This window comes from Ranitomeya variabilis, chromosome 4 (assembly GCF_051348905.1).
Source record: "Ranitomeya variabilis isolate aRanVar5 chromosome 4, aRanVar5.hap1, whole genome shotgun sequence".
Lineage (NCBI taxonomy): Eukaryota > Metazoa > Chordata > Amphibia > Anura > Dendrobatidae > Ranitomeya > Ranitomeya variabilis.
The window spans coordinates 51516446-51529174 of NC_135235.1; the positions used below are offsets into that span (position 1 = coordinate 51516446).

A 12729-nucleotide genomic window follows, 5' to 3' on the forward strand; every position below is an offset into this window, starting at 1 on the left:
GGCGTGCTGTTATGTATTTGTGGGATTATACACATACACGGGCAGGCAGTTGGATGGCAGACATGGAGTTGTCAGGTGTGCAGTGGTCGAAGCTACAAGATCTGTGTCAAGTCCTTCAGTGTTTTGAGGAATGCACATGCCTGGTTAGTGCAGACAATGCCATCATAAGCATGAGCATCCCCCTAATGCGTCTGCTGATGCAAAGTTTGACGCACATAAAGGAGCAGGCGTCTGCAGCCGAGGACGAGGGAAGCCTTGATGACAGTCAGCCATTGTCAGCTCAGGGAAGTCTACAGGACGAGGTGGGGGGCGAAGAGGAGGAGGACGAGGAGGATGATGGGGATGAGTATTTTTTGGATGAGGAAGCTTCTCAGGGGGCAATAGAAACTGCTGTCGTTGCAAGGCCGGGTTCAGGTTTTTCAGGTTCGGGTTTTTGAGGGAGACAAGTGATGTTGATTTGCCAGAAAGTGCTCCTCAACCCAGCACAAGCTGTGACTTGTTACCTGGAACATTGGCCCGCATGGCAGATTATGCCTTGCGTATCCTAAAAAGGGACCCCTGAATTATCGAAATGATGACCGATGACGATTACTGGTTGGCCTGCCTCCTGGATCCACTCTATAAAGGGAAATTGCAAAATATCATGCCACATGAGGACCTTGAGCAAATATTGGCTACCAAACAAGCAACTCTTGTAGACCATTTGGTTCAGGCATTCCCAGCACACAGCGGCGGTGATGGTTCTCACACGAGCTGCAGGGGGCAACATGGCAGAGGTGTTAGAGGTGCACAAATCAGAAGTGGCGTTGGACAGAGGGGTTTTATGACCAGGTTGTGGAGTGATTTCGCAATGACCGCAGACACGACAGGTACTGCAGCATCAATTCAAAGTGACAGGAGACAACATTTGTCCAGTATGGTTACGAACTATTTTTCCTCCCTTATCGATGTTCTCCCTCATAACTCATTCCCATTTGATTACTGGGCATCCAAAATAGACACAAGGCCTGGATTGGCAGAATATGCATTACAGGAGCTTGCTTGCCAAGCTGCTAGTGTGCTATCAGAAAGAGTATTCAGTGCTGCTGGTTCAATACTGACTGAAAAAAGGACTCGTCTGGCTACCCAAAATGTTGATGATCTAACCTTCATTAAAATGAACCAATCATGGATTTCTAATTATTTTGCCCCACCTTTCCCTGCTGACACCTAGCTTTCCTGTAAAAAGGTCTTGCTTTTGGTCTCGTCTTACTGACTGCTCCAATTTCTCCATTTGCAGCTGCTGTATGTCCACCATATGCCATTTTTACACCTCCCTAAATGGGCCGTGCGAGTGCCGTTTGGCTGAACAGGTGTGTGTGCCCACTTTTGGGCGACGGCACTGGCACAGGGTCCCTCATTGTACAATGAAGTGTCTCTGGTGGTGGTGGTGCACACCCAACGTCAGACACACCGTCATAACATGAGGGGCCCTGGGCCAGTACCACCGCCCACAAGAGAGTGTCCCCCCCAGCTCAAACAGTGCTCTACCACTTGCAAAATTACCTCTCACTGCTCCACCACTGTTTAGTCTGTGTTGTTAAATCCTTCAATGGCACTGCCAATACCAATTTCTTGACATGATTGATGCTATTAAAAATATTCAGTGGCCCTGTCCTACATTTACACCAGTTAATACTTTGCGCCAACTACCACTGTCTGCAAGTCAACAGAGGAGCCCACCCCTGTACCTAGGTATGCCACCTGTTTATTTATGAAATTTTTTTGTGGCAACACATTAACCTCACTTTATAATTTTGGCCTACTAACTGTGTCAGACACTCCTTACAGTTGTCCTCCACTGAACAAAGCTAGGCCGCCTGCGTACTCCTGTAACCGATTTTTAACTGCATTTTGCCTATTACTTTTTTGGCCCTACTAACTGTGTCTGCCCCTCGGTGCAATCGGCCTCCGCTGACCACACCAATGCTGCCTGTGTACCCCTGTAGCCTATTTAAACCTGCATAGAGCCTGCTTTTTTATTTTAGGCCTAGGAAGTCTGTCTGCGGTCCCTCCTTTTAATCGTCCTCCGCTGACCACACCAATGCTGCCTGTGTACCCCTGTAGCCTATTTAAACCTGCATAGAGCCTGCTTTTTTATTTTAGGCCTAGGAAGTCTGTCTGCGGTCCCTCCTTGCAATTGTCCTCCGCTGACCACACCAATGCTGCCTGTGTACCCCTGTAGCCTATTTAAACCTGCATAGAGCCTGCTTTTTTATTTTAGGCCTAGGAAGTCTGTCTGCGGTCCCTCCTTGCAATCGTCCTCCGCTGACCACACCAATGCTGCCTGTGTACCCCTGTAGCCTATTTAAAACTGCATAGAGCCTGCTTTTTTATTTTAGGCCTAGGAAGTCTGTCTGCGGTCCCTCCTTGCAATCGTCCTCCGCTGACCACAACAATGCTGCCTGTGTACCCCTGTATCCAATTTAAAACTGCATAGAGTCAACTTTTTTATTTAACACATACTACCTTTGTCTGTCTGCGCCACTCAATACCGCTGTCCTCCACTGAAAAAGCTGAGCTTCAATCTTCAGGCTTTCGGCCTGCATTTAGAATTTTAAACTGCATTTGGCCTACTAGTTTGGGTGGGCCTAGTAGCAGTGTCTGCCGCTCCTGGGTTTTCTCCTGTTTGGTTTTCCTGAGCTTCAATCTTCAGGCTTTCGGCTTACATTTTAAATATTAAACTGCATTTGGGCTACTAGTTTGGGTGGGCCTAGTAACAGTGTCTGCCGCACCTTGGTGTTGTCCTGTGTTGGTTTTCCTGAGCTTCAATCTTCAGGCTTTCGGCCTACATTTTAAATATTAAACTGCATTTGGCCTACTACTTTGGTTGGGTCTAGTAACGGTGTCTGCCGCACCTTGGTGTTGTCCTGTGTTGGTTTTCCTGAGCTTCAATCTTCAGGCTTTCGGTCTACATTTTAAATATTAAACTGCATTTGGCCTACTCGTTTGGTTGGGCCCAAGTAACGGTGTCTGCTGCCCCTTGCTTGTCTCCTCCACTAAATAAAGCTGAGCTTCAATCTTCAGGCTTTCGGCCTAGATCAGATATTAAACTGCATTTGGGCTACTTGTTTGGTTGGACCCTAGTAACGGTGTCTGCTGCCCCTCGCTTGTCTCCTCCACTGAATAAAGCTGAGCTTCAATCTTCAGGCTTTCGGCCTAGATCAGATATTAAACTGCATTTGGCCTACTCATTTATTTGGGCCCTAGTAACGGTGTCTGCTGCCCCTTGCTTGTCTCTTCCACTGAATAAAGCTGAGCTTCAATCTTCAGGCTTTCGGCCTACAATTTAAATATTAAACTGCATTTGGCCTACTACTTTGGTTGGGCCTAGGAACGGTGTCTGCCACTCCTGGTTTTCTCCTGTTTGGTTTTCTTGAGCTTCAATCTTCAGGCTTTCGGCCTGTATTTAGAATTTTAAACTACATTTGGCCTACTAGTTTGGGTGGGCCTAGTAACGGTGTCTGTCGCTCCTGGGTTTTCTCCTGTTTGGTTTTCCTGAGCTTCAATCTTCAGGCTTTCGGCCTACATTTTAAATATTAAACTGCATTTGGGCTACTAGTTTGGGTGGGCCTAGTAACGGTGTCTGCCGCACCTTGGTGTTGTCCTGTGTTGGTTTTCCTGAGCTTCATTCCTCAGGCTTTCGGCCTAGATCAGATATTAAACTGCATTTGGGCTACTTGTTTGGTTGGACCCTAGTAAAGGTGTCTGCTGCCCCTCGCTTGTCTCCTCCACTGAATAAAGCTGAGCTTCAATCTTCAGGCTTTCGGCCTAGATCAGATATTAAACTGCATTTGGCCTACTCGTTTGGTTGGGCCCTAGTAACGGTGTCTGCTGCCCCTTGCTTGTCTCCTCCACTGAATAAAGCTGAGCTTCAATCTTCAGGCTTTCGCCCTAGATCAGATTTGAAACTGCATTTGGCCTACTTGTTTGGTTGGGCCTACTAACGGTGTCTGCCGCTGCTTGTTGTTCTCCTCCACTGAACAAAGCAGTGCCGCCTGTTTACTCCTGTTACCAATTTTGAACTGCATTTAGCCTACTTTATTATTTGGGCTACTAACTGTGTTTCCTTCTCATCCTGCCCATTGCCCATCCACTGCTAGATGAGTCTGCTGGTACATTGACCCAGACCACTACATTCTCCTTGCACTCTACACAGCCAGAATCTGACCCTGCTGAAAGTCAGGTTCCCCTTCCCACATCCTATACCACCTTACACGGGGACAAAGAGGAAGGTGCAGATGAAAGTGCAGGTTCCTTCATCAGGTGGGGGGGCATACTCGCTGGCGACGTCACTGGCACAGGGCCCCTCAGAGTACGCAAAAGTGTCGCTGCCGGTGGGAGGCGCCCCCCGCCGTGCAAACACACCACCGTACTTTGAGGGGCCCTGTGCCAGTGCCAATGCGAATGAGTGGGCCCCCCCTGCTTGATCAGGATCACAGCACTTGCAAAGTTGAAATAGTTACCTCTCCCTGCTCCACCGCCGTGACGTAGTCCGCGTTTCCTGGGCCCACGAAAAACTTGAGCCAACCCTACCCCCCCACAACTTCAGCCAAATGACCCCCAGTTTTCAATGCCTAGCTATTATTATAAGGTAAATTAAGATTGACAAGCTTAAGTGACAATAATTGATGTTTTTGACATTAAAATGGGCACTGTAGGTGTTTTCCTGTCCTCCACTCACTGCCGACTTTGATTCTCCATTGACTTACATTGGGTTTCGTGTTTCGGTCGATCCCCGACTTTGCGAGGTAATCCATCTGAAGGGGTTAACTCAATTTACAGGCAGGAGCTGTGCTAAATCACTTGCTCGTGCCTGTAACCCCCGGGGAATGAATGAAAGCTGAGTGATCTGTACTTACATTGAGTTGCGGTGAGGCGCCCTATGGTGGATGAACTCATATGAACTCGAGCGTGAGAACTTTTCCAAGGCTCCAGTTCATGAGTTCATCCACCAGAGGGCGCCTCACCGCAACTCAATGTAAGTACAGATCACTCAGCTTTCCTTTCAGCACCCGGGGGATTACAGACACGAGCGAGTGCTTTAGCACAGCTCCTGCCTGTAAAATGATTTAACCCCTTAAGATGGATTTACCTCATGGGACGTGACAGGTCATCTGAGGGTATGTATATTGTGGGTTTATTATTTTGCCAAGCGAGGGTGTTCAGCTGCATTGAGAGAGCAATAAAATATTAAAACAACCTGTGTGTTTATTTCATTAAAATACTTTTTAATAATGTGTGTGTGTTTTTTAACCCTTTCAGACAATTGGATTAATAATGGATAGGTGACATAATTGACGCCTCTCCATTATTAATCTGGCTTAATGTCACCTTACAATAGCAAGGTGGCATTAACCCTTCATTACCCCATATCCCACCGCTACACGGGAGTGGAAAGAGAGTGGCCAAGTGCCAGAATAGGCGCATCTTCCAGATGTGCCTTTTCTGGGGTGGCTGGGGGCAGATGTTTGTAGCCAGGGGGGCCAATAACCATGGACCCTCTCTAGGCTATTAATATCTACCCTCAGTCACTGGCTTTACCACTCTGGCGGAGAAAATTGCGCGGGAGCCCACGCCAATTTTTTCCGCCATTTAACCCTTTATTTTCGCAGCTACAGTGCCCACATTTTGCACATACACACTACTAACATTAGTAGTGTGGAATATGCAAAAAAAAGGGGATATGAGCTGGTTTACTGTATGTAAGCCATGTCTGATATCCTGTCAGGTTTGGGAAGGAGAAATGAAAAGCCGGCAATTGAATTACCGACTATTCACTAACACCGCTGCGTATTTCTCGCAAGTCACACTGCTGGTCCGTGTGGAATCCGTATTTTTCTCGCCCCATAGACTTTCATTGGCGTTTTTTTGCGCAATACGCTGACAAACGCTGCATGCTGCGATTTTGTACGGCCGTAGAAAGCCGTATAATACTGAACCGTAATATACGGCTGATAGGAGCAGCCCCATTGAGAATAATTGTGCCGTTTGTTTGGCGAGTTTTACGGACGTATTTTCTGCGCTCTTACGTCCGTAAAACTCGCTAGTGTGATGCCGGCCTAACACTGTATTTATGGCTATTGTTTATTATGTATTTTTTATGATTCAATAAATTATGATCTATTAGATATTCTGTAGCTGTGTATCATATTTATAGGTATTATTTTTGAGTGGATACATAACTTATTCATTTTGTTTTTGTATGTATATACTGTAGAGTCATATTGCCAGGTCAGTATTACAGCACACTAAATGTCATATAAAAAAAAAAATCTGGAATTGTGTTTTGTTTTTGCTATTTGATTGCACTGGGAATTTTTTGTCTTATTTGCTAGCACATCAAGTGGTAAAATGAATGGTGCCCTACAACTAGTCCCGCAAAAAAAAAAAAAGTCCTTACATGGCTGTGAAGCTAGAAAAATACAAAAGTAATAGCTCTTGGAAATAAAACGGAGGAATTAAATGAAAGCACAAAAATAAAAAAATTGTCTGTGTCCTGAAACATGCCAGAAAATGGTGTTTTGTGTCTTCTAACCACTTTGAATTGTTAGATCAAAGAGACTGTGGTTCTCTGTCCAGATATTTGGACCTCTGTAGTCAGAAATTTCCATTCACTTCACTTCAAGATGACTTATATATTACTTTGATAGATGAATACATTAGCACTGGACAGTGAGTTTATTATAGTGAGGATTAAACTTCTGAATTAGATTCAGCATGTACAGAATAACTGAACAACCCATGAGAAGGTATCAGCGTCTATAACTTGTGTCTTAATTTCCAGATATACTTATGGTAAGCTGGTAGAAGGGTTCCTAGATCTTTCAGTGTGTTTACAAGCAAACACTGATGTATGGTACTCCCGACAAGAATCCGAACATGACAGCAGTGAAGAAGACACAAGTGAAACAAATTGCTTCTATCTTAAGGGAGAGAAGGTGCGTAAATGTTTGTAAAAAAAAAATGTTTGTTATTTTGTATTTGCCTTTTAAAGGAATGTGCCATAATAATAAGACCTATTTTAAAATCATACTTTTATCTTAAATCTATGGTATTTTTTTAACATCATATATAGCTTAAAAACTCAGAAATCTTGCAATTTTCATACTGGTTACTAAGTCTAAATTGAAATTCATAATACTTTTTGTTTAGTTTTATATTACGTTTTGTTCCTCAGCCATATGGATATAGGCGGTTATAAACTCTCTCTGACTCGCTGGCTTTTACAGGAGAGATGTCTACGAAAGCTCCGATCTGAGCAAAGATCATTGTGAAGTGACAGTGAGGATGTAGATTGTGATCATTTCCTAATGCTAATGGTGGATACCTTATTATTTACTCTACATACAGTCATGGCCAAAAGTTTGAGACACACCAATATGCAAGGCTTCTGCCTTTTGCCCTGGCAGCTAGATATCAACTTCTGGGCCAAATCCTGACTGATGACCTCCCATTCTTGTCTAATCAGTGCTTGGGGCTTATCACATTTTCTCTGCTTTTATTTTTCCGCCCTCTTTCTGAGGATTGACCACTAGTTCTTAATAGGATTGAAATCTGTGGAACTTCCTGGCCATAGACTAAAATTTCAATGTTTGTTCACAAAACCACTTAGCTATCACTTTTGTTTGTGACATGGTCTCCATCATGTTGGAAAAAGCATTGTTGATTACGAAATTGCTCCTGGATCGACGGGAGAATTTGTTCTTGGAGGAGGTTAAGATCCCATTGTTCATTCATGGCAGTGTTCTTAGGTAAAATTGTAAGTGAACACACTCCATGGATGAAATGCAACCCCATATCAGTGGTCTCAGGATGCTAAACTGTTGGCATGACACATGACTCATGGTAGCACTCACCTTTTCTTCTCTGGTCTTTATTCTTCTAGATGTCCCAAATAATCTGAAGGGGTCTTCATCAGAGAAAGTAATTATTAGTTACGAGTGAGCACTACAATTCTTGAGTGCTCATTACTGGAATCATGCAGGACGGACGCTCAGATGTGTTCAACTCGAGTATAATCAGGTCGCTACTGGGAACAATGTTGTCAGAGTATTATGCCACAACACTAAAACATCCAAAAACAAAAATAAATAAGATTTTATAGGAAAAAATGTTGGAATAATGGCTTGTATATAAGGCAAATTTAAAAAGAGGAACACAAACACAAAAACACCTCCTCCACTCCTTAGGCTATGTTGCTGCATTTTTGCACTTTCTCATTGCTTTCAATCGTGAAAAAACATTCACCGGTAAATTTATTTTTACATTTTACTACCTTGTCTGGGCACGTGGTGTGTGTGACATGGTCAGACACATCCTGCTTAGTTTATGAAGGAGGGATTCTGAGACTTACAATGCCTATGTGGACAATGCAAGAACTGGCAAAGATTAGAATGAAGAGTGACTCTATTACACCCTGTATTAGACATAAATGGGGGTCTCATACACATTCGGTTAAAATTGTTAGGCAGTGGGAAACCTAGACTAAAAAAGCCCATGAACTAAGTGCAAGGCCTAGAAAAATGTAAAGGAGGGACTGCAATACACCCTGAAAGACACATAGAGGAAGGACTCAGAAAACATGTTTTACACATTATTAGCCGGTGGGACTCAGAAAACCTCTTTTTCCCATTATTAAAAGGTGGAACTGCTAGACTGATAAAGTCTATGTACTAAGTGCATGGTTTAGCAAAAATTTAAAGAGGAACTGAAATACACTAAGGAAGACACAAAGAGGAAAGGCTCAGTGTACATTTTTTGACAGTTTTAAAAAAGTGTGGGACTTGAACACTGGTAAAGCCTTTGCACAATCTGCAAGGCCTATCAAAAATTTTAAGGAGAGACTGTAATACACGTTGTTAATTGCCAGGATTCTCCCACTGCACAGGGTAGATCCCAAGCCTTGTCTGCATCAGCAGTCTCCCATTCAGCTTTGACCGCTGCAGGTGCTGCTGAGCACAGTCATAATTCCCAGCATCTTGCTCAGGTTCATGCTGTTCGTCTGGTTACTGCAGGATCTTCAGCCAAGTCTGTAGTAACCAGCAGTATGTAGCGACTAGTGGACGATCTGAAGACTAAGTCCAGAAATCACCCTACTGAGCATGCTCGTGATGTGGCGGCGTCTCATTTGTCGTCGGTCGTCAGCTGCTCTGGTGATGTGGCAGCTCCGGATTGGTCCGCGACCGAGGTCCTGTCCAATTGGACATGAACTGAACATATAAAAGGGTATCAGAGGCACATGCAGGCGCTCTAGTATCATTTTCATTACGTGTGTGTGGGACATTGCATCAGTGCGGTCTTTACCAGCATGTGCTCAGGGTCGGCGGTAAGCCGTTAGAATTCTGGTTCTCTGGAGAGGAGTTTGTCTGTATGAATTCAGGGCTGGTGTCTAGCAATTAGAATTCCGGCACCTCCGGAGAGGAGTTGGTTGAGTGCTTTTGCTGACTGTGTGACCACTGTTTGCTTCTAACCCTGTGAGCGGGCTTCTTTCCCCTGTGAGGTAAGCAGGCATCATATCTAGCGTCATTCCTATTCCGTTACTGTGTGAGAGTGACACAGCTCTATTGCAGAGCATCTATTCCATTACTGTGTGCGAGTGGCACAGCTCTATAGCAGATCATCTGTTTTGTTTCTGCTTGTGTGTTCATTTCATGTGCTGCTTTTTCTTTTGCTGGGCTGTTCACTGAGTGACATTTAACTCAGTTTGCGCAAGCAATCGCTCACTGTGTGTTCCGTCATTGTTCACACTAGCTGCAGTTTAACATGTCTGCACGGTGGAACCCGAGTAGCGATTGCACTTCTCTATTAAATTTATTTAGTGCAATCTGCCAACCCTAACACACATAGAGGATGGCCTCTGAAAATTTTCTTTTTCACAATTTTAAAAAGATTGTGACTTTAAAATTATAAAGAGATTGTGATGAGCCCTCTCTCACAACAACTGCCTTTTGCCATGTACATTTTGCCTTCTCTTGTGAATGACTGTCTGCAGATGATTACAACAAACCTGAATTTGTCCAAGAATTCATGGAAAACAGCTATCATGTTGTGGACTGTGCAAGACATTTATGTGACCAGAAGCAACAGTCATCTCCATCCGATGATACCGATTAGAGATGAGCCACCTCCCTAGTGTTCGGGTTCGGTTCGGTTCGTCGAACAGGGAGATGTTCGCCGAACTGTTTGACGAACACCGCCGAACCCCATTGAAACCAATGGCAGGCAAACACAAACACATACAAACACATGGAAAACACATAGAAAACACCTTGAAAGGTGTCCAAAAGCTGACAAACTGCTCAGAAGACACAAGAAACACACACAGAAACTACACATACTCATGCGAAAAGAAAAGAGGTGGAGGAGTAAAAGGAGGAGGAGACACAGATATAGGCATGTCATGCCCTTCTAAAGTTAAGAAAGGCTGGAGTAAAAATCTAAACTCACTCTACCAACATCCAGACATCTAGACAAAAAAAAAAGAGAAATATCTTTAGGTAGAATGGCGATGGGTCCATTCAGAACACTTTCCTTAGAAGACGTAGTGGTACCCCCGTTGGGAGTAGTGCCAAAAAATGAACCCAATACATTCAGACTAATCCACCATTTGTCATATCCAAGGGGCAGGTCAGTAAACGTCAACATCGACGTGGAACCAAGTACAGTACTATGTACTGTACCTCCTTTGACGAGGCAATCAGGTGGGTCAAGAAGTTGGGAAGGTGCACCCTAATGGCCAAAACAGACATTGAGGGGGCGTTCCGGTTAGTACCTGTGCCTCCGAATAGTGTCCTCCCATTGGGCTGCTTCTGTGAAGGAGCATACTACATAGATCGCTGTTTGCCCATGGGGTGCTCCATATCCTGCTCACTATTTGAGGCGTTTAGTTGCTTCCTCGAATGTGTCATCATAGACGTTTGTAAGGCGGCACATATTATCCATTACCTTGACGACTTCTTATGCCTGGGCCCAAAAGATTTGCCACAGTGTGAAAACACGCGGTAGTCCACCTGTGAGAAGGAGAGAGCTGGAGGGAGAGTGGACACCCCAGAGCCGAGGGGTTAGATTGAGAAAGAAAGAAGGCGGTGTAGCTTGCTTCATGGGTGGGGTACGCTGCTGAGTTGCAAAAATTGCTACTAGGCCCAAAAGGATTTCCTTGGCAAAATGCCATTAAAAAATAGTAGTTAGGTAAACAGGTGGTGTAGCTTGCTTCATGGGTGGGGTAGGCTGCTGAGTAGCACTAAATTCTACTAGGCCCAAAAGGATTTCCTGGGCTAGATGCCATTACAAAATAGTAGTAAGGTAAACAGGCGGTGTAGCTTGCTTCATGGGTGAAGTACGCTGCTGAGTAGCACCAAATTCAACTAGGCCCCAAAGGATTTCCTGGGCCAGATGCTGTTAAAAATAGTACTTAGGTAAACAGGCAGTGTAGCTTGCTTCATGGGTGGGGTACGCTGCTGAGTTGCACAAAATTCTACTAGACCCCAAAGGATTTCCTGGGCCAGATGCTGTTAAAAACAGTACTTAGGTAAACAGGCAGTGTAGCTTGCTTCATGGGTGAAGTACGCTGCTGAGTAGCACCAAATTCTACTAGGCCCCAAAGGATTTCCTGGGCCAGATGCTGTTAAAAATAGTACTTAGGTAAACAGGCGGTGTAGCTTGCTTCAGGGGTGGGGTACGCTGCTGAGTTGCACCAAATTCTACTAGGCCCCAAAGTATTTCCTGGGCCAGATGCTGTTAAAAATAGTACTTAGGTAAACAGGCGGTGTAGCTTGCTTCATGGGTGGGGTACGCTGCTGAGTTGCACCAAATTCTACTTGTCATGGGGAGACTAGGTGAGCGAGAGCTAATAACCCGGGCCCCTGCAATTTCCCTCAGACTAGGGAAATCCTGACTGACCCTCTACCTGGAGTTTACACTGATGGTGTGCATGTCCAGGCCTCGAACCTCACCCTGTCTCCTGTTTCAACCCTAGGCTGAAACCTCCGCCCACCACCCAGTGAAGAGGTAATACACCAATACCCACAGTTAGCACAGACAAGGATAAAGGAAAATATACACCACGCCGCAGTCACTCAGGAATACACTATAAATGTGCAGGGCAAAATAAATACAAATATAGGAAGGAGTAAATATGACTAAGGAAAATACACCACCAGCAATGAATCTCCAACAACCAGCTCTCCACTCCAGACCGAGATAACAACGCACAAGACAGAAGCTATAATCGGCGACGCCCAATGATCAGGAGAACTATTTAAAGGCAATGGGCATGGCCCAGCTTCCAATCCGAGGATCAGGTAAATTAACCCCGGAACAGCTAGATAAAATCTAGCCAACGCAAATGAGCAAATAGTAGTCAAAAGCGGAATTACCGCTGTCTGTCGAACGACCTGGTCTGAACAGCGTCCGACATGACACTACTAGGCCCAAAAGGATTTCCTGGGCTACATGCCGTTACAAAATAGTAGTTAGGTAAACAGGCGGTGTAGCTTGCTTCAAGGGTGAAGTACGCTGCTAAGTAGCACCAAATTCTACTAGGCCCCAAAGGATTTCCTGGGCCAGATGCTGTTAAAAATAGTACTTAGGTAAACAGGCGGTGGGTGGCTGGGCTACTCTGCTGAATAGAAGACACTTAAGCTTTGGAGCAGACCTCTGAACCCCAGGCCATAGTATGAGTAAACAACT

At 44.8% G+C, this 12729-nt stretch overlaps 1 protein-coding gene across 1 annotated transcript in view; it reads left to right on the top strand.

The window, feature by feature from the left end:
• Window positions 1-12729, top strand: part of LOC143769710 (alpha-2-macroglobulin-like protein 1) — a 321408-nt gene that overhangs the window by 86765 nt on the left and 221914 nt on the right. Inside the window, exon 8 of the mRNA XM_077258496.1 lies at window positions 6827-6980. Within this exon, the coding sequence (XP_077114611.1) occupies window positions 6827-6980 (154 nt within the window). The remainder of the gene's footprint in view (window positions 1-6826; window positions 6981-12729) is intronic.